This window comes from Anabrus simplex, chromosome 1 (genome assembly GCF_040414725.1).
Source record: "Anabrus simplex isolate iqAnaSimp1 chromosome 1, ASM4041472v1, whole genome shotgun sequence".
NCBI lineage: Eukaryota > Metazoa > Arthropoda > Insecta > Orthoptera > Tettigoniidae > Anabrus > Anabrus simplex.
This window is the reverse complement of record NC_090265.1, coordinates 442,917,853-442,940,473: the sequence shown is the minus strand read 5'-3', so window position 1 is coordinate 442,940,473 and position 22,621 is coordinate 442,917,853. Positions and strand designations below refer to the sequence as shown.

Genomic DNA, 22,621 nt, shown 5'->3' with positions numbered 1-22,621 from the left:
TCCTAGCAACTGGGTCTTTATCTATACCATTTTCTTGACATTCTTAATATCTGTAAAGAGGAACGAACTCTGGTTCAGTTGTTTAGTTACAGTGGTGTAAACTAAAATACTTCATTAGAGTCTTGGTGTTTCGAATCTCGATAGTTCGATATTCCCTTAAATCCAAGCTGAAAAATTTGAATTAATGAAGAAATCTTCAGTGGAAAAAAAAAAGAGTTGTAGTTTATGGTAACTACAGGTGTGTGGTGAGAAGTTCTCAGTTGATTGTGCAATTTTGTACAGAATTTCAAGGATTTTATTTTAAATTCAAGGAGGGGATGTTCCAACTAATCAATACAATATTCTTTTGAAATACAATTATATTTTATATTGGGACACAGAAGTAGGTTTGGCCTTATGAATGAGCCATCCTCACCTGAACACATGCGTAGTCTTAGATACTAAAAGGGCATTCTTCAATAATTAAAAGATTGTATCACTGTAGTTGTCTTTAAAATGTTCATTTAATGGTAAAAAGGAAATTTTAAAACTTGCTTTGCACCAAATATTTCTTCACAAATTGTATGCTCATTTTAACCCGCCATTGGTCTAGCCTAACAGACGAACGCGGATGGTCGAGGGGGAGCGCAGCGCTCACCTATCGTCCTTGGTGAGGTTTTCTTAACTTTTGTAGACTATTTTTACTTTGTTATTTTTTGGGGAGGTTTATCTTTATTATCCTATTTTTAAGCTGCAGACTGCATTTTTTACAATTTGTTTAATGTCGCACCGACACAGATAGGTCTTATGCCGACTATGCGATAGGAAAGGCCTGGGAGTGGGAAGGAAGCGGCCGCAGCCATGGCCTTATTTAAGGTACAGCCCCAGCATTTGCCTGGTGTGAAAATGGGGAAACCACGCAAAACCATCTCCAGGGCTGCGGACAATAGGCTCGAGTGCACTATCTCCTGGATGCAAGTTCACAGCTGCGTGCCCCTAACCGCATGGCCATCTCGCCCGCTAGATCACATTTTAGATCGTTATATGAAGCTCTTATGTCTTTATAAGATCTAGACCAAAGGTGTTTGGGAATTTTCTTCTTGAAAGCTTTTCTCCAGTATTGCAGTTCATAATGATTTGTGAGTTTATTCCACCAATGTAACATATTCTCAAAGTGATGGGCACTAAGCAATAAATAAAAGCATCTGTAGCTCATAACAAAATTAAATATTTCAGGTGCAGTTGCGTCATTTGCCCAAAAATCTAACATGCTTACGTGGGAAGATTTCATCCCCCCAGTCATCTAAAGCAATCCCGTAAGGGCTTTAATTTCTTCTAGATTGTATCAACCACATCTAACATACGCATGTACTTTACTCTAATTTTCTCATCCGTAAATTCGTATGGTAGGTTATTTCTTCAAGAACCGGCACTGGAAAAAAGAGTCTCCATACTTCGGTAATTGTCTCTGAATTCCTGGCCTTCCCTGTCACTCCTGGAAGGTGAATTACGATGCTCCCCCTTGGTCTGCGTCTGCACAGATATGGTACGTGGATTATTCATTGTGTTGTCTTGTCATGATTGGTGTAATAAGGCCCAAAACTAACGGCAATTCTTTTCTCTTCATCTTCACCACTTTGCTATTGTGGTCAATATTTCCAACCTCATCTACCTCGGAGATTCATCAGAAGAACTGTTACCGTTCTGAAACATATTCTCTTTATGGTCCGGTTCCTCTTCAAGCCAATTGGTCATTGATATTCACCATTCACAATGTAAAAATAAACTACACATAAAAATGGAAAAACAATTAGAACTGGGTAATTAATCATAAGAATGGTAAGAATTTGACAAGCTAAACACAAAATACGAAAATCGGAAATTAAACAAAATCAGTAAAAATGTATAACGTAGATGGTCTAGGGTGAGCACTCCGCTCACTGGCACATAGTAGTGTATACAGTTCAGTGGCACTGAAGTCACTGAGATGATTCAGTTAGGTAGTGACTAATCCCCATCACTCCAGATATTCCAGCAAACAGCTACTCATAGTTACACATCACTACCTGCGGTTTACGGCCTTTTACAGCAAAATAAATTTGAAAGTGAGCGCCGCACTCACTCCTCGACCAACGACGGGTTAAATAAATATGTAGAACATTGCTGTACTGTGGAACTGTCTTGATAGATGTTGTTACTGCATTATAAGAAATTTATTGCTAGGGATCATCCTTAGTTATTATGATAGTTGTTGGTAAAATTGAGAGCTGTTGATAAAGGAATTGTCATTATTGTGTCTATTTCAAGTCTGCACAGTCTGCTCACAGTTATGGTTGCGTCCAAGATTTTTGGAAATCGTGAGCTTAAACTTGTTATTCGAAAGTCTGCTAAGCCTAGAGTATTTCAGCACATTTTGATGGCAGCGCTGCTTGTCACTACACACATCAGAAAAGTGCATGGATAGACCTGGAAATATTCAAGAATTGTATTTTTAAATGATTTTGTGCTGCAGACAAAAAAATTTCTAAATGAGAAAGGTTTAACATGCAAAGTCATTTTAACACTAGACAGTGCAGGCTCCACACCTAAGTGAAGATGAACTGCAGAGTGATGTTATCAGTGAGTTATTTTTACTGCCTAATGTTACTAGTTCAATTCAGCCTATGGATCAGAGAGTTCTGGAATGCCTCAAGAACAAGTATTAGCACTGGTTGCTATGTTGATACTGGTTGGGTGAGCCATAGAGTGAAATAAATTCAGAAACACTAGTTAAGTCTTGGAACAATGTTTTGAAAAAAGTGGGGAGGAGAAAAATTAAGAAAGACAGACATTGGAAGTGATTAAAAGGTGATGAACAGTTGAAAATTATACAGATACCTCTATTATAGAAATTATGAGTGCACCAATATAGTGTGAAAGTAATGAGGCTGTGATACACTGTACTGCTGAGGAGTCATAGCGAGGGAAACGCTGTACTATAGGCAGTTAGCGTAAACGTCAGAGGCAACCCCAATGGACAACCTGCTGTTTAGGTGGTAGCATTACAATGCTGCTTGGAAACAGAGCAGTTTGTTAGAAAAGAAGACAGTTCAGAATTTAAAAAATAATTATAAATGTGTTTTTGTTTACATCACTTCTGAAATCAACCCTACAATGTTCAACTCAAGTAGTTTCTTATTTTCAAAAGACACTTGACAATTTCTTTTAATGTAAGGCAACAGGCCTATGTACAGTATATTTTTGTTTTCTAAACTGCTGTGCGGTAATGTTTAACATTAGTAAATTTGAGGGTGTGTATAGGCTTTTTCAAGTAATTTTGTAAGTCAAGGTTCTTCTGTAGTGCGAGGTAGTCTTGGTCTCATCCACCTCAAATTACCAAGACTTTATTGCATTACTTGTAATACTGTAGTGTAAATATTGCTGATTATATCTGATAGAACGATAGTCTCAGATTTGTTCTAGTCACAGTTTCACACAGATTACACTTGTAAATGTAGCTCATTCTTGAGGTTTACAAAGTATTCATGTTAGTGACATCACTAAATTCCTAGATTATTATACATTATGGAAGTTGGTATAACTCAATGTGATGTATGTTGATTTGTGCAGCTCGACAAGAAGAAGCAACAGTGAAGCGCATCAAATTGGAGTATGATGAGATTGGTTCTTGCGTCCGTGAGGTGATGGAGGTATGGGATCTCTTGGTGAGCAAGGAAAGTCGCATCACTGCCAGATGTGATTCTCAAATGCTGCTACAAGCCATCCGACAAGGTGAGTGATATTGGCACTTTATATCCATGTTATTGGTAAGAATCAGAACTGATACTGAACTGTTAATTGTGAAATGTAAGAGTGTGTTGGTAATTTTTTTTTTTTACTTGGTTATCATGTAACGCTTAAGTGAGAAAGAGTTGACGTACACCATGAGCTAATGCATTACTGTTGGTAAATATGCAGTGAGAATATAAAAACTAAAAATAATGTTGCATGAAATTACATGTTAGGAATGTTGATCTTCTTACCGTGCAGGTTATTTCTTGCTCGCTTGCCTAGACTAGTAAAATTCTAAGACTAGTAAAATTCTAAAAAAGGAGTAAGAGAGGGTGTATATTCAGTAATCTGAATGGCTATGTTCATTTTTACTGTATTTGTTAAACTCAAGTTAGAAAGAGTACGATGTGCTGATTGTCTGGCAACCAGAATGCTAATGCTCATTTAGCACCTCCCAGAGATCGTGTGTAAGGCACTTGAAGATTAAATCTACAGACATAAGGCAACTTCAACCCCTGCCCTTGAAACTGTTGATGTCGCCCTGCTTCATAAGGAAACTACCTACATTCAACGTGTCTTGTAGAATCTCGTCACTGGGCGAGTTGGCCGTGTGTTCAGGGGCACAAGGCTGTGAGCTTGCATCCGGGAGATAGTGGGTTCGAATCCCACTGTCGGTAGCTCCGAAGTTGGTTTTCCGTGGTTTCCCATTTCCATACCAGGCAAATGCTGGGGCTGTACCTTAACTAAGGCCACGGTTGCTTCCTTCCAACTCCTAGGCTTTTCCTATCCCATCGTCTGTGTCGGTGCAACGTAAAGCAACTAGAAAAAAAAAAATCTTGTCAGCCTTAAACTACGCACTAACCACTCTAAGCCTGCTGATGCCTTCCAAAGGGTGGAATAAAATACTACTGCCCAAAGGCAATAACACATAATACAGTAATGCAAGACCAGAACCTATACAGGCTACCCCACTAATTTTCTGATGGCAACTAATCAAGTAGTTAAATTTCTTTGTGATTTGGACATTTAACTGTAATATTTTATGCCTTTTGTATTGTATTCTATATGCAGTCTTCAATATCTATAATTGTGATGTGTTGCCATATACTGGATGTATAAATCTTAATTGAGAGGATTCAGTAATCCAGGTTGTATACCACCATTATCAGATTCTCTTAACCACTCAAGCTGGGAGCATGCGAGTGTCACATGCGGTAGACTTTATATATTAGTTATGAGAAGTGCGTCCAACAATTACAGAAAGAAAAAAAAGTGAATTTATTTTATTTGAATTCCTAGAATTGTTAAATGAAGTTGACAAGGAATGGCTACTAATATTGGTTGTTTGTTTAGGTGTCCCTCGCAGCAAGCGTGGTGATGTGTGGCAGTTCCTGGCAGAGCAGTATTGTCTCAAGACTGGTCCACCAGACACTTCCAAGTTTCCAAACTACAATGTACCTTATGAGTCTCTACTGAAACAGTTAGCATCTCACCCCCACAACATCCTGGTGGACCTTGGGAGAACATTTCCTGGCCACACGTATTTTTCGTCTCCCTTGGGCCCTGGTCAGTTAGCATTATTTAATCTTCTGAAAGCTTACTCCTTGTTGGACCCAGAAGTGGGATATTGCCAAGGTCTTAATTTTGTTGCTGGTGTGTTGCTGTTACATATGACTGAGGAGAGTGCATTCATTCTCCTGAGGCATCTCATGTTTCGTCGTGGTCTGCGACGTCAGTATCTACCTGATATGGTGGCTTTACAAGTACAGCTGTATCAATTGTCAAGACTTCTTCACGACCAGTACCCAGATCTGTATGCGCATTTTGATGCCCATGAGATAGCACCAACTCTATATGCTGCTCCATGGATACTCACAGTTTTCGCTTCTCAGTTTCCATTAGGATTTGTCACCAGAGTATTTGGTAAGTACAGGGAGAATAATATCTTTTTTATTCTACAATTGGTTTAATTTTCAATATTGTAATTTCCTATATTGAAATTAATTGAAAACGAAATCTGTAGAGGATCCAGTTTATCATTATGGTAAAGAAAAAGGAAAAAGAGTATTTGGTAAGTATGGGGAGAATACCTTTTTTTTATTCTACAATTTCTTTAATTTTCAATATTGTAATTTCCTGTATTGAAATTAATTGAAAAAGAAATATGTAGAGGATCCAGTTTATCATTATGGTAAAGAAAAAGGAAAAGGACTGTTGGACACAGCATTTGTACATAAATAAGTATTACATTGTGTAGATGTATCTTGAAACTACTTGAGGAGCTGATGGTGAAGTGATATTTATGGGTATAGTGTAATACAAAATTGATACCGAAATGCTCAAAAACTTATAAGGTTTTGTGAATGAAAATCTACAGCCTGTTTCCTGTCATTCGACCGGGTCAGGAATGGAATGAATGAAGCCCCCATCTAGCGGCGACGATAGGAATTGTGCTGGCTGCTGAAGCCTGTCGCACTCCTCTGGGGCAATGATTAATGAATGACAGATGAAATGAAATTATATTGGAGTGTGTTGCTGGAATGAATTATGTCAGGAAAAACCGGAGTACCCGGAGAAAAACCTGTCCCACCTCCGCTTTGTCCAGCACAAATCTCACATAGAGGGACTGGGATTTGAACCACGGAATTCAGCGATGAGAGGCCGGCATGCTGTCGCCTGAGCAAGGGAGGCTACTCTTATAAGCTCTTGTAATAACTATAATTTCTCATCCCTGAATTAAATAATAAATGCTTGTTTTTCAGTGGAGTAGACCAGCAGTTTTATGTTTTATGTCTAACTATTTCTACTGGAAAATCTCGATCAGTTTTTCATGTTTGATTCTGTCGAATGTCTTCTAATAGTAAATGAAACAGTTTCAGGTTCTGTATGGGAATTAACATCTACATCTTTGATCTTATGCATGCATGCATAATATGCAGAAATATCTTTATCATGTGGCTCATTAGACTTATAAGATGGTACGGTAATCATTTTATTTCCTTGGGTGTGATTACTGTGGTATGGAAATGAAAGTTGATTGTAGCCAGTCACATGGAATTTCTCCTGTACTGTATATTATGTTAAAGAGCTTGGTGATGTAATCAATATTGTCTTCTATTATCAGTTTTAAAACTTCAGCTGGGATCTGATCAGGCCCTGGTGCTTTATTATGAGTTAAAGAACTCCAGCATGAAGCAGTTTGTCCTTCATTATTTCTGGGCCATCAGCAGTACTGAATTACTCTCGCCTCTATCAGCCCCGAACTGTTGATTTATGAATTTCTCCCAAGTGTTCCCAATTTCCTGCTCATCTGGAATGGGTCTGTTGGCATTGTCCAGAAGAGTGGCTAATGTTAGGTTTTTTTTTTTTTTTTTTTTTATAAACCTCCTTGACCTTCTTGTGGAGTTATCAACATTTGTGAGTTAGCCATTCCCTGTTTTACTGTTAAACTTTTCTTTAATTGCTTCTCTCTCTGCAGTATGTCCGGCTCCATGGCTAAATGGTTAGCTTGCTGGCCTTTTGTCACAGGGTTCCCGGGTTTGATTCCCAGCAGGGTCGGGGATTTTAACCGTCATTGGTTAATTTCGTTGGCACAGGGGCTGGGTGTATGTGTCGTCTTCATCATCATTTCATCCTCATCATGACGCGCAGGTTGCCTATGGACGTCAAATCAAAAGACCTGAACCTGGCGAGCCGAACATGTCCTCGGACACTCCCGGCACTAAAAACGATATGCCATTTCATTTCATTTCTCTGTAGTATCTTGTAGTTTAGTAGTGTCCATTCTGATCGAAACCTGTTTGGGTTGAACCATTTTTAATTTCAACTGTACATCTGCTACTACTGGGACGTGATAGGAGCCAATGTCTTCACCAGGATATGTTGTCACTCTTTTGATCATCTTCCTAAATCACTTTTTAATTAGGATATAATCAAACCAGTTCCTTATTGTTTCACTGGAGTTTGCTTCTGAAGGTGAGATCCACGTGATAAGCAATGTATGCACTTTGTACCAAGTGATAGTGACTACCAGTTTGTTTTCTTGACAAAATTTGATTAGTCTTATCTCCAGTTGTTAGACCGTAGTCACCCAACAAGTCAAATCTTCTTCCTTCTCCAATTTTGGCAATAAAATCACCTGAAATGATCGTGATGTCATTGCTGTTATGTCTGCTGTATACCTATACATTGCTCAGCATCTCTTACGATGCCTCGACTTCATTGTCACAAGCTTTGTCTGTTCTAAGAGCATATACTTGTGTAATGTTGATTTTGAAAGGTTGTCTTTGAATCTGTAACAATATCATCCATTCTGAAATAGGTATGAAATTCCTGTCATATTTTCTGTATTGAGATGGCACAAAAATTCCTAACTCCATTCGATTGTTATGGTTTTGTGGGTCACTGCCAGAATAGTAGAGCGTTCCCTGTTCGTAATGACAAATTTCCAAGTCTGGCCAATGTAATTCACTTGGTCCTAATATGGGAATTTGCTTCTTGTACCAGGTTATCTAACTTCCCTGTTGCATTCAGGCTTCTAATATTTCAACTGGCAATATGAAATCTAGACTTAACTACTCTGCACCGGGGGATTCTTAGCACCCCTTTCCCCACTTACGGGCCATTTGGGACTAGGGGCCGCGATTCTGTGTACTCTCTCCTGGGAAACATTGCACCGGGGTGTTTTCCCTTTCCTTTCCCTTTATAATACAGCCACTCCTAACATGAAAACCAGATGCTGGTTGCATCTGCCCTTAACATGGAGTGCAGATGCTGCCCAGTGAGTTTCAGTGGCATTTTCTCCACTGCAGGACCACCACTCTTTTGAAGGAGTTCATCTGCCTGAAACCATTGGCTCCTTCAGGAGTTGAGTTATTTCCCACTGCCCAACACTCGGCATAGAATTCATCTACTTGGATAGCATAATTTCTGGATTTAAGAAAAAAAAGCAATTAAAAAAAAAAGGATGAAACTGGATCACTGAACACAATAAATCATAAAAGCAGTTAAAAGTCCTGAAACTACAGGGATTATCCCAGATCACCACAAGACAAGATAAAAGCCCATTCACAATATGATCCAAAAAACAATAGAATGCATCATCAAAACGTAACGCAGTGATAAAACAAGAGAAAGATGGGCAACAGTTACATGACCCAACAATGGGAAAATGCACCTGAACAAAAGAAAGTGATTTGCAGCCCACCACAAGATTTTAAGTGAAATCGATTATATTACTAGTAGTTTTAAAAGAATACAATATTATTATAATTATTAATGAAATCTTATATAGCTGAAAGAGTAAAATATTACAAAAGCATTGTTGTAGATGATTACCTTATGTAAGTTTAATTAGAAAAGTAAAATGATGAAGTATGATGCATAAATGTCAGGTCAGAAGTTTTCTGCTACCATATGTGACAGTGGACAGTACTACCTTTGACTGTCTGGCCGAGAGTTGGTTGGCCAGTACCAAACCTGATGCCCCATGAGAGAACCAACGGCTTTCGGCGGAAGAAATGCCTCGTAAATTCATTAAGAAGACTTCAACGGCAGCAAAGGCGGAGAAGATGGACTTTGGTATGGTGGAGCTGACAAAGGAGGCAATCTACTGTCCATTGTTATAATGGGAGAGGGCACGACTGTTCCACATGTCATTGGCAGTACCCTGGTAGCATCTGTTCCACATATTATTGGCATGTGATTAAATATACCTCAGAGCTAACAATCTTGAGAGTTAACAACCGTCACCCACTAGAGTGACCCCACATTTATACTCGTTAGACTCAACACGAAGAGAAATATCAACAAAAATATTACCCCAGGTGGTGACCAATCCACCCCCAGTCATGATGGGGCAAGCAGGTCATCGAATTCTGGGGAGACTGCACCTTCATGTACTCCACCACTACTGCCCTCATAACAACAACAGAAAAAGAAAAGGGGCATTACTTACCTAGCTACAGTAAACATGAACTCCCTGTTAAAGGTAGGTAAACTCAAACACACCCTTGAAGTGCTGGACAAGTGTAACATCAAGATAGCAGCATTACAAGAGACTTGGTTCACAGATGAAGTTCCACATCTAGGTACTGGCTTTGCTGTACACCATAGGATGGTTGACCATATATTAGAATTCATCTCGCCCAATGGCAGAACCTCCTCACTATCCTTCAGGTCCCAGAACAGAGCGTACACCATAGTAAACTTCCATGCACCTACAAACAAGACCAATAGGAAAGATCTAGCAGTAGACTATTACTGGAACAGCCTTGAAGAGACCTAGACAAGATCTCATGGGTGACTTCAGTGCACAAGTCGGCAAGGAGCAGAAATACCACAGAATAGTAGGCATTTACCCAGCCCACAAAAGGACCAATAGAAATGGTGAACAACTCAGACTTCTGTGACAAATACAACCTGGTCCTAAAATCAACCACGTTCAAGTAATTGTCTTGGAAGGCCATGACCTGGAAGAGTCCAAATCGCATGCTGTGTGAATTTCAGATAGACCCTGTGGCTGTTGACAGGAAATGCCACAGGGAAATACAGAACATCAAGGTCTTAAGAGGAGCCAACCTCGACTCTGACCACTATCTCTCCCGAGTAAAGATGAACCTACAACCCTTGAGGAGAGCACCCAATATCCAAAAGGTCTCGAGGATACCTAGGTTCAACATTCAACGGCTGAGTAATGTGGATTGTGACTTCCAGACCACCCTTGAGAAGAATGCACAGAAACAAGGGTGGCCTACTCTACAAAAAACTCTACTTGATGCCGATCAAGAAACCATCCCTGCTTCATCCAGCAAAGGCAAGCCCCCCTGGTGGACCAGAGAGTGTGATCAGGCTATAGGGAGCATGCACTGTACTAGTAACAGAGCGCTCTGGCGGAGTTCCGAGAGTTAATACGGTGAGAGTACGTTCCGCTGGAAGACTTGCTTCACAGTTACGGCAAAAAATATTGTTGCTTTTGTCATCAGGATAAATATGAAGTAATACTATTGCAATTGTAATGCTGTACATATAAAAATACATTTAAACCTGATGTTGTCACAGGGCGAAATTAATAACAACATTGTAACTACCTCATATCTATGAATCTGTGAAAACTCAAATTTCGCGAGTGAGATTTCCGGTGAAATTGACTGTGCTTTTGACAAGCTATTGACAGGCAACATCCAGTAAGCAAATAAACAGGAATTCAGTTGGAATAAGTAGATAACAGGGCAAGTTCTGATAAGATATATTTATACCAGTGGGTTATGTTCCTTATTATTGCTGGCAAGAAATTTGCTAGCATACAAGCTACGTAAACTAAGTCGCTGATATATGGAATATTTTTCAAGATTTTGAAAACTTTCACCCTATGTATGCATTTTTCAACATGAATTCGCACACTTGCTACACTCTGAGTTTGTAACACTTCATCTTCTGTAAATCTCTCATTGTGAAGAAAAAGGTGGCATAACAAGTAAAGAATGAGGTGACTGTATTTTAAAACCTGGGAATCCCTTGTCGGCTAATATAACGTCCCCTTCACTCAAAACATTTAGGAAGCCTGAATTGTTAACTAGAAAATTATCACTAGTTCTTCCACCATAACAAGGGGAAATAAAAACAATACTTCCGTTTGGGGCCACAGCTAATAAAAATTTAAATGTATAACATGACTTGTATGAAAAATACATGTAACATCTCTCATCTATTCGTGCTGGTGTTTCTGATTTCATTTCTATGCAATCTATTATAACTCGTGCGTCAGGATAAAATGTTTTAAAAGCGCGAGGCAAAGTATTTTGCACAGATAGTTTGCTAGGCCAGAAAATAAACTTAGAAGTGAGTTTCTTGACTACTCCGAGAGCAGTAAAAAATATTCGCGCAGCAGTAGTCCGATGTACACCAAATATAACTGCCAAAGAAGCAAAGGTCCAATTTCATTTTCATTAAAAAGAGTAAACAAGCATCGTTATTACTTTTATTTATAGACACTTTAGAAACAAATAAAGAAAGTAAAAAAACTGAATGTTACAATTGAAACACTTGTTAAATCCTTCAACTGTGCCTCACTTTTTATGCTCTGATATCCATGAAATCCTCTGCATATATCCAGAGAGTGTTGGGACCACAACTTTTATCCACCTTTCCCGAAATACTTGAAGGTACTGTGCTTGAGTAGCACTGTGTGCCTACATCATTCCCACTAAAAACACAAGTGAATTCGAATGTCGTTTTTTCAATCTCAAATGCTGCTTGCACCGACTTGTGTAGTTTTTCACACACTCATTTTTAACAATAAATTCATGAGTTTCCTGATTAGTAGACGTATGCATATTTGAGCATTTCATTTGTTTACTCGCTCTTAAAACCGGGATACATCACATTCTCTTTTCGGTATCTTCTTATAGCTCTCATGAAACATAGATGGTATATATGATGGATGATTTTCAATATTACTTGGCTTTCCTCCAACAAAATGTTTACTGCAAATAACGGAGCATTTGGTGGGTCCCGATAGAGTTCCATCTGCACTGAAAAGCAGGAAAACATTTATTATTATTATTATTATTATTATTATTATTATTATTATTATTATTATTATTATTATTATTCGGTGTAGTCAAGACACATGCACATGGAAGGACATGAATGTAAACATACGAACCTGCTGCAATGCATAATTGAAATGAAATGTACTATTTCAAAGTGTACTTAAATGAACGTGTTCTTGACTTGGCATACCTGGTATGTTTGAAATGGGTGATATGAAATGTGTGATTTATGTCAAAAATGAAATAAGGTAGCCTACTGCACTTCCTTTATCCTTCCCACAGCCGAAATCCACTTTCTCCATCTGCCCGATTCCTATGGACGACCAGGAAATGTGTGAAATGTAATTCCTTTTCCATGCGTGTTTCTTTGTGTGTTGTGACAGTTCACTGCACAACAGTTTCTATTTGACTTAGGCATTTTGATACATTACTACTACCACAATTTTACACCCACAGTTACACAGCCTGGACTGACCGCTCAAGACAAGATCACCAAAATGTTACCGATTTATTCCGCTAGAGGCACTAAGAGCGGCCGTGCACGCTCCCTATAGAGGAAACGCTCAGAGCCTGGATTGAGTGGAACCAATGCAAGGATGAGCCCACCTTCAGGCTATCATTGCACAAAGAAAAATAACAGCGAGCATCATCCGCAAAACCAAGAGGAACTACAGGTCTCAAATACAACAGGGAGAAGACTTCAAGAGAAACAATTCAAGAGATCTGTACAAGGGACTCTAGAAACAGTCTACCTCATACCTGGCCCCAACCCTACATCCCAGAGGGCCAATGGGAAGCTCCAAATGAACAACAGAGACTGCACCAACACCTTTGTAAAGTACTTCCAGAAACTCCTCAACGCAGAAGAACCTAAAGAGAGACTGACCTTTACTGAGCCCACATTCAAGAACCAGGATTCTGTACCACCCAGTAGGAAAGAAATAGAGGAAATAATCAAAGGCCTCATAAACAACAAGGGCCCAGGTGAAGATGGTATAGATGCGGAGGTGTGGAAGCATGTAGATTAACAGTCCCCGCAGAGTATCATTCAGATCATCCAAGACATATGGAGAACAGAGGTCTCGTTAGAGAGATCAGCCGTGATCCATCCACTACACAAGAAGAGCAGTAAGACAGACCTCAACAACTACAGAGGCATCTCCCTGTTGCTTGTAATCTACAAGATCTTCTCTACAGTCCTGCTAACTAGAGTCACCGAACAGCTGGATTCCTAACTAGGTGAATAGCAGGCTGGTTTCCGCATCAGCAAGTCCTGCACAGAGCAGATACAAAACCTCAAGGCCATCCTCACATATCGGAGCCGAGGGGGGACTCTGTAAAATTAGACCTAGAGGAACTACAGATCCCATTAGAGACTACAGAGAACCTCACAAGTAAAAAGAGTAGACGGATCACCAGATCTAAGTGGACAAATTGAAGGAAGCAGAAGACCATAGCTAAGAGTTAAGATGAGCCTCGTGGTGCCTAGGAGGCCAAAACAAATCGTAATAATAATAATAATAATAATAATAATAATAATAATAATAATAATAATAATATTGATTTTTCACATAAGGAAAATAAACATTTAAATACTGAGGATAATATTCAAAACAAAGAGGAAAATAATCCCCAACTAGATTATAAGAAAATAATAAGTGAGAACTAATTGTCCAATTCAAGATCAAAATGAAAATGAACAATGAAGAGTGCCCCACAGTTCTGGCAAAGTATTTCAACAACCTTCTAAATTCAAAGAAACCCAAGGAGAAACTGCATTTCGAACCTCAGAAAGTTACTAAGTCGGACTCTCTCCCACTAACAAAGGGGGAGATCCAGAAAGCCATTTCAGAATTGAAATGTAACAAAGGAGCGGGCGAGGATGGAATCATAGCAGAGCTCTGGAAATATACTGATGAGGAGTCAAGTATCCATGAAATCATATCTAATATCTGGGTGACAGAAGCGTTACCTAGCGACTGGACCTCAGCTATCATCCACCCGTTATACAAAAAAGGTGACAAATCAGATCTCAACAACTACAGAGGGATTTACCTTGTATCAGTGATGTACAAAATACTCCCCAAAGTATTACTCGCAAGAGTAGAGACTTAACTAGACTCTTGCATCGGAGAGTACCAGGCTGGGTTTCGCAAGTCAAGGTCATGCACCGAACAAACCCTGAACCTCAAAACCATTATCACTTACAAAAACCTAAGCACCTCACCTTATGTGGCAACATTGGTCGACTTTCAGAAGACCTATGATTCAGTAGATAGAGAGTCACTCTTCCAGGCACTTGCTGAACTGGGACTAGATAAGAAAACCTTGAATCTTGTGAAAGCATCTCTTACCAACACTACAGAGAGAATCAAATTCAGAGGGGAACTGTCCCAGAGCTTTGAAATCAAAACAGGTGTTAGACAAGGGGATGGCCTATCTCCAATCCTCTTTAACTGCCTACTCGAAAGAGTGAGTGGACGAAAATGCTAAAGGATGACTCTGGATTGAGAATAGGCTACAAGAAAGACAAGTTAACAGTCAACTGTTTAGCCTTCGCAGACGACCTCACACTCCTGGCATCTAGTGTGGAGGAAGCTATCCATCAACTATCCTCTCTCGACCACATAGCAGCTAAAGTAGGGCTGAAGATCGCCATTAACAAAACACAGTTTATCACCAACATAAAAGATGCACCCAAATCAATCCCACTGGGGGGGCAAAACAGTACAAAGGACTAACTCCTTCAAATACCTAGGAGAATGGATAACCCCAAACATGAATGAAGATCAGGCTATGAACAGCAGATGCATCAAATTGGAAAGCGCCTACCACCTATGTAAGAGTATGTACAAATCCAAATCCCTCTCCCTTAACCTCAAAATCAGGCATTACACTACTGTAGTGAGACCGTCAGTACTATACACCTCAGAATGCCTGAACATGGTAAGAAAAGAGTAACTTAGGAAACTGGAGCTGAAGGAAAGGAAGATCCTGAGAAAAATTCTGGGCCCTATTAAAAAAGAAGGCAAGTACAGTATCAGGCACAACAACGAACTGTACCAACAATAAGAGAGCATTACAACATCTATGAGGAAGAGGAGATAGAACTTCTATGGTCATGTCATGAGAATGGACAATCAGAGGCTCACCTCCAGAATCTTCCACACCAGCTTTAGAGGGAAAGTGACTAATGCCAAGTGGGCAAGATTCGTCAGAAAAGACCTTCAAGAATTGGACATTGCTCCCAGTGAAATTTATGACAGGAATAGGTACAGAACATTGATCAGAACATCAAACTTTCTCCAGTCACTAACAGAAAAAACAGTACGTCCAGGAGGAGGTGTGAAATGGACTTGAGCGAAAAGACATTCACAGTGCAAGAATGAAGGAGTTCTGGTCAAAGAAGGAAGCTGCTAGAGATAAGAACCACGTGGTCCATAGCAGGCCCAAACTGAACTTTAAAAAAAAAAGTAATAATAAATATAATACCAAGCTCGATAGCTGCAGTCGCTTAAGTGCTGTCAGTATCCAGTATTCAGGAGATAGTGGGTTCGAACCCTACTGTCGGCAGCCCTGAATATGGTTTTCCGTGGTTTCCCATTTTCACACCAGGCAAATGCTGGGGCTTTACCTTAATTAAGGCCACGGCCACTCCTAGCCCTGTCGCCATAAGACCTACCTATGTTAGTGCGACGTAAAGCAACTTGAAAAGAAAAAAGGTACTGTATGTCTTCTTCTTCATTTCCAGTCTTCTGGGTTGAGTTGTGAATCAATGATCTCCACAGCTCTCTCTCTCTCTCTTCCTTCCTCCAATATTTCTTCTACTTTTACTCCTTTGTACCCTCCTTCACCGTATCGATCCACCTCTTTCCGGGCCTTCCCTGTTATCTTCCTACTATTATTTACTCCGTAAATACATGCTTTGGGACTCTATCCTCTTCCATTCTCATCATGTGTCCTTACCATTTCAGCTTACTGGTCTCTATCTTGTCTTGCAGTTTAGGGAATGCAATTCTCTCTCTGATTTCTGTGTTTCTAATTTTATCCCTTTTGTGTCTTGGGAAGGTAATGAAAATGACAGGAAGCATGAGCAACAGGTGGCAAATAAGTTAATATGGGAAGATCAGGTGATTCAGGAAGTGATGGAACCAACTAGAGGGAAGAATATTTTGGATGTGGTGCTGGTAAAACCTGATGAGCTCTATAGAGAAACCAAAATAATAGATGGTATTAGTGATGACAAAGCTGTTTTTGTCATAGTTAAAAATAAATGTGATACAAAGAAGGGTATTAAAATTAGGACTTTTAGGCAGTACCATTAGGCTGATAAAACAGGCATGAGGGAGTTTAAAAAAAAGTAACTATGATCGGTGGAAAATGGTAAATAAAAATATAAACAGACTCTTTCATTGAAATCATTTAAGAAAAGGCTAGAAAAACAACAGATAGGGAATCTGCCACCTGGGCGACTGCCCTAAATGCAGATTAGTATTGATTGATTGATTGGTTTAAGGCAAATGTTGAGGAATGTGAAAACAGGTTTGTACCTTTAACCCTCTTGGAGCCAAGTGTTAGTGTGAGCACCCACCCTTTAAATTGCCAAAGTCAATCAGGTCGGCCTTTAAAAATCCAGTCGGAAGTTGCGAGAGCCGATTACATCAGCTGGCTTAAAATTCTGATATATACATAATTTTGTGGCAACCTATAGTGACATACATACTTTTGTGACAACCCATAGTAAAGGGGCTACAAGTATTGTATGCCTGACCTTGCTTTGGCAGTTCTAGGAGGGTGTTCTAGATTTCACAAGAGTAGTTTCCTGTGTTTAGAAATACCACTAACCGGTCAGTAAGAGATTGCTCCTTGCAGTGAGGGGATTTGTGACAGCAAAATAGATATTTTTTCAGCAGGTATTACATGACGATAAATCAATGGAGCATTTGGAACAATGCGAAGTTAACGCGGATGATTAGCGATAGTGAATTTAGTTCAGAGAGTAGCGATGAAATTATACCAGACATGTTTCCGGGATCACCGCAGCTAAACAAGAGACTCTTATTTGTTTCTAATGGCACTAAACCTACTGTGAATGAAACTAGTGGTGGTGGTGATGATGATGATGATGATGATGATGATGATGATGATGATGATGATGATGCCTCTGGAGAACATTTGGTGGAAATTTCTCCCAATGAACCCGACAACATTCCTCAACCTCCTATCTCCTTCATGGAACTTCCTGGACTTAAACATGCCCCTCTGTTTGATTCTCTGCCCATATCATACTTCAATTTATTTTTCACCTTCTCTCTCCTAAAACTTAGTCACATATAGTCCTCTGTCATTACGTAAATGCCAGTTCCCGCTGGCTAAGTGTAGTATGCCTGCCTCTCACCTGGAGGTCATGATTCCATTCACGGCCAGGTGAAGAATTTTTACCTGGGCCTGTAGGTTGGTTCGAGGTCAACTCAACCTAAGTGACCCTAAGTGATTGCAATTGAGGAGATATCTGAGGGTAAGAGGGCGACCCCGGTCTACAAAACCAAGAATTATGACCGAGAGGATTCGTTTCACCGACCGTGTGTCACCTCGTAAACTGCAGCTCTTCAAACTGAGCAGCGGTCACTTGGTAGGCCAAAGCCCATTAGGGCTTTAGCGCCATTAATTTTTTAACCACGTATATTCTGTTGTATTGTAAAATTTTCTGTTTTCAAATACATACTGGAACCAAAAACTAAAAAAGGTTTTTCCTGAAAACAAAAACTATAATATCAACTTTTTTTTTTAGATCAGAATTATTTTTTACACTATGTAGTCCACATGTAGAAAATTTCTTGTCAGTGTTTGCCATACATCGATACATATACGCAAATTTTATCTGTGAGTAAAATTGTCTTGTTTTTACTAGTGACATGTTTGAATTTTTTATGTTTTTAATTTTCTCTCTCAAGGTAATTATTTTATAGAATTATATTGAGAAATACATTATACATCATTACATATATAGTAATTTAATGATACTTCTGGATGCTGATGTTCAGTTCCGTAATGGAAATTCAATTCCGACTACCTATGCAGGGGCACCACAAGCAGCCTAACACCTCAAAGACGCAAGTTTGTGCTTTTCACTTAAAGAATATGCAAGCAAGAAGAAAACTGAAGATTTTCTGGGAGGGTGCTCTCTTGGATCATTGCTCAACACCTAAATATCTAGGGATAACTCTGGATCGTGCACACACGTATGAACAACATTGTGTTAACATGAAACACAAAGTATCTATGCAAAATTCCATTCTTCACTGGTTATGCAGTACCAACTGGGGAATGCAAGCTCAAACAATGAGAACTACTGCTTTAGCACTGAGCTACTCGGCAGCAGAATATGCATGCGCTGTTTGGTATAGATCATGTCATGCCAACAGGTAGATATTGCTTTAAATGAAACTTGCAGGCTTAAAACTGGTTGCCTAAGATCTACACCTTGTGATAAGGTATATTGCTTGGCTGGCATTGCTCCCCTAGATATTAGACATGAAGTACCTGCCAAATATGAAAAATCTAAAGTAGAAGTTTCCCAAACACATCCACTACATGATTATTAACCTGCTCAACAATAATTGAAATCCAGGAGTGCCTTTCAGAGTCACCTCAACCATCAAGAATAACTTCCTGGAGATCTAGAAACCTTTATCTCATTGGATGGATGGATCCATCTGAAACTCTTCCAGCCGGTTATGAAGACTCGTGGTTTACATGGAAGAGTCTGAACAGGCTGTGGTCTGGGGTCGGTCGATCTAAGATCAATATGAAGAAGTGGGGTCTATCTGAAGAGTCAACCCTCTGTGCCTGCAGAGAAGAACAAACCATGGTGCACCTCCCATATTGCAACTCCTGCCCTCTCGTTTGCACCACGCAAGATTTAGCGAAGGCCACACCAAATGGTCGAGATCTCGCCAAATTCTGGTCTGATATGATATAATTGTTACTTTGAATGTACCTCTAGTATGTTTTACCAGTTAACTAATTATTGTTTCTCTTTCTTAACAAATAATTTATATGATGTATTGCTTCTGATACGAATAAATTACGTATATTCTTTTGCATCGTTAATGATTTTTTCAAAGTAGATATTGAGACAAAAAGTGCAAAAAAAAAAATTCTCTTCATAAAATTAAACGTTATCGACAACTATAATATCATCAATAAAATGTTTTTGCTTCTTTACATCACTCTAAATCAGTTGTTTATTCTATGTAGTCGATATGTAGAAAATTTCTTGCCGGAATTTGCCATACACCGGTAGATATACGCAAATTTCAAAATCCATGTATTTCCGCTGAAAATGGCCTGGCACTTTATGGTAGTAGAATGGAGGTGGAGTTCTGGCCTCTTCCAGCTGATGGTGAGCAGCCGACCAGATCTGCTCCTGGCTCCAAGAGGGTTAAAGGCAGTAAGGAATGGTAAAGATCCACTATATTATAACAGAACTAAAGAGACTAAGAAGGAGGTACAGGTTGGAAAGAAATAGTTTAATGGCTGTGGAAGTAAGGAGAAATTGAAGGAACTTACTAGAAAATTGAATCATACAAATTTTAGTGAAAAATGGAAGGGTATGTATAGGTACTTTAAGGCAGAAACAGGTTCCAAGAAGGACATTCCAGGAATCATTAATGTACAGGAGGAGTGTGTATGCAAGGATCTTCAGAAGGCAGAAGTATTCAGTCAGCAGTATGTGAAAATTGTTGGTTATAAGGATGATGTTCAGATAGAGGAGATGATTAATACTAAAGAAGTATTAAAATTAACCTATGATAACGATGACATTTATAATAAGATACAAAAGTTGAAAGAAAAGCAATTGGAATTGATAAGATTTCTGGGGATATACTAAAGACAATGGGTTGAGATATAGTACCGTATCTGAAGTACTTATTTGATTACTGTTTGCATGAAGGAGCTATACCAAATGAATGGAGAGTTGCTATAGTAGCCGCTGTTTATAAAGGAAAGGGTGATAAGTAAAAAATTACAGGCCATTGCATGCATTGCATGTAAGCTTTGGGAAAGCATTCTTTATAATTTGATTAAATTAGACATGTTTACGAAATTAATAACTGGTTCAATAGAAGGCAGTTCGGGTTTTGGAGAGGTTATTCCATTGAAGCTCAACTTGTAGGATTCCAGTAAGATATAGCAGATATCTTGGATTCAGGAGGTCAAATGGACTGTATCACAATTGACCTGTCTAAGACATTTGATAGGGTAGAGTGTTGGCGACTACTGCAAAAATGAGTGCAATTGGACTAGACTAAAAGGTGAATGAATGGGTGGCTATATTTCTAGAAAACAGAACTCAGAGAATTAGAGTAGGCAAATCTTTATCTGATCCTGTAATACCTAATTAAGAGGGGAATTCCTCAAGGCAGTATTATTGGACCTTTGTTTTCTTATCTATATCAATTATATGAGTAAAGAAGTGGATTCAGAGATAAGGCTGTACAAAGTAATAAATAAATTTAAAGATTGTGAGCAACTGCAAAATGACCTTGATAACAAAACAACTGATTGAAATTGCTGTTCCAGAGTGGGATAATCTGCTGCAAGACATGTTGGATTCTTTGGTGCTGAAAATGCCTCATTGTGTTCAAGCATGCCTCAAGGCCTGAGGTGGCTATATAAATTATTGATCTCCCACACAGTAATTATAGTTTTGTGTTCAAAATTCCAACTTTTTTTTTTTTGCATTTCTGTAGCTTTTGCATAGCTGACATGTCGATTTTCTTTGCATACCGGTATACCCTGTGTAATGTATTATATATGTAGATTCACACAGCATACTCTAAAGTCCACTAAACCAGTATATGCAAAACATTTTTTGTGCACTGTAATATGGCTTTTCTGCCCTGATACTGTAAAGATTGTTCAATTGGAATGATAATTTGAGAGAGTTTTCAATAATCACCCCCCACTGTTCATGCACCTGTCCCAATACTGAACAATACTGCTTGATTGGTTTTGAAATGCTTATTCTTCAGAGCTTTTTTCAACAGACCAAAGATGTAACTATCATAAGGGAAGAGATATTGGCTATAAGGCAGATGATCCATAAAACCCCAATGAAAACAGTGCAGACTGTCCATCATTGCATTGGCAGTGTGTTTACGTGTAAAGTACAAGAACACTCGGGGACAATTTTCCTGATTAAAATACCTTATTTGCACAAGAATTTAATAATGCCTGTTGTATTCATTTTTCATGTAACCGTTAAACATGCTGCTTCAGCTTTTTCTTCTACTTAGCAGACGCATGTCTCAGACTGACCACATTCTGAGCTGTTACTACACACACCAAAACATGCACTACTGCCACTTCTTGGCTGTCCCATAAGTTATTTTGCAGTTTGCCAGCTCTGTCTCTGTTTCATTTGAACTACTCTTATAAAATAATATTGTGGCACCTGTAATTTATAGTCCTTTACAGATCATCACATTAAACAGCAACATTGTCACCAAATTGATCCTGAGAGTATAATTTATGTCCTTGGGCAGTGTCATCACCTAATTGACTATGCAGAAGCAATTTGCAAGTCATTGCCTTAGTATGTTGTTTTCTCTTTCCCATTTCTTGGCAGTTAAAATGATCTTTGTGTGTTCTTTTTGTCCTGCTCTCAGACTTGATGTTCCTCGAGAGTCCAGACGTCATCTTTCGAGTAGCCCTTGCTCTCTTGGGAGAGCATAAAGAGGGCTTACTAGCATGTGAAAGTTTTGAGGAGATCATGGATTACTTAAAAAATCACATTCCAAACATCGACAAAAATATGCTGGATAGAGTTATGAAGCAGGTATGTACTGGAAATCAGTGTTTTAATTCACACTAGGTAAATAAGAAAGTACGTCTATATTCCAATAATTTCAAAGATAGGGGTAAAATATGTTACTACATTTAAGCCATAAATAGCAGAAAATCTATCTTCAGTTGACTTAGAACATAGGGTATAACAAGATAGAGAAATGTCTTTATAATATTTTATTGAAGAGCTCTAGATAAAGAGACTTCAGTTTGTTAAAAAATTTGAAAATGAACATGCTTTGGTCTGCATAACCTTTCACCATCTTGATTGATTATCAAACTTGTCTAGCATATGGCAACATATTATAAAGTTAATAATATTTTGATAAAACTATACATTGAGTGATGAGATTGTTTGCATGATGAATTTAAACTTAGGCTGCATGTTTACATGCCAGCCATGTGGTCTAGGAGTAGCAAGCCCATCTCTTACCAGGAGGCCCCGGGTTCAATTCCCAGCCAGGTCA

At 39.0% G+C, this 22,621-nt stretch overlaps 1 protein-coding gene across 3 annotated transcripts in view; it reads left to right on the top strand.

The window, feature by feature from the left end:
* The window catches only part of plx (PTB_TBC1D1_like and TBC domain-containing protein plx), a 624,596-nt gene that overhangs the window by 564,339 nt on the left and 37,636 nt on the right, over positions 1–22,621 (top strand). For all 3 annotated transcript variants that reach the window (XM_067135187.2, XM_067135188.2, XM_067135192.2), the window contains 3 exons: positions 3,589–3,750; positions 5,104–5,673; positions 21,977–22,146. In XM_067135187.2, coding sequence (XP_066991288.2) covers positions 3,589–3,750; positions 5,104–5,673; positions 21,977–22,146 — 902 coding nt within the window. The remainder of the gene's footprint in view (positions 1–3,588; positions 3,751–5,103; positions 5,674–21,976; positions 22,147–22,621) is intronic.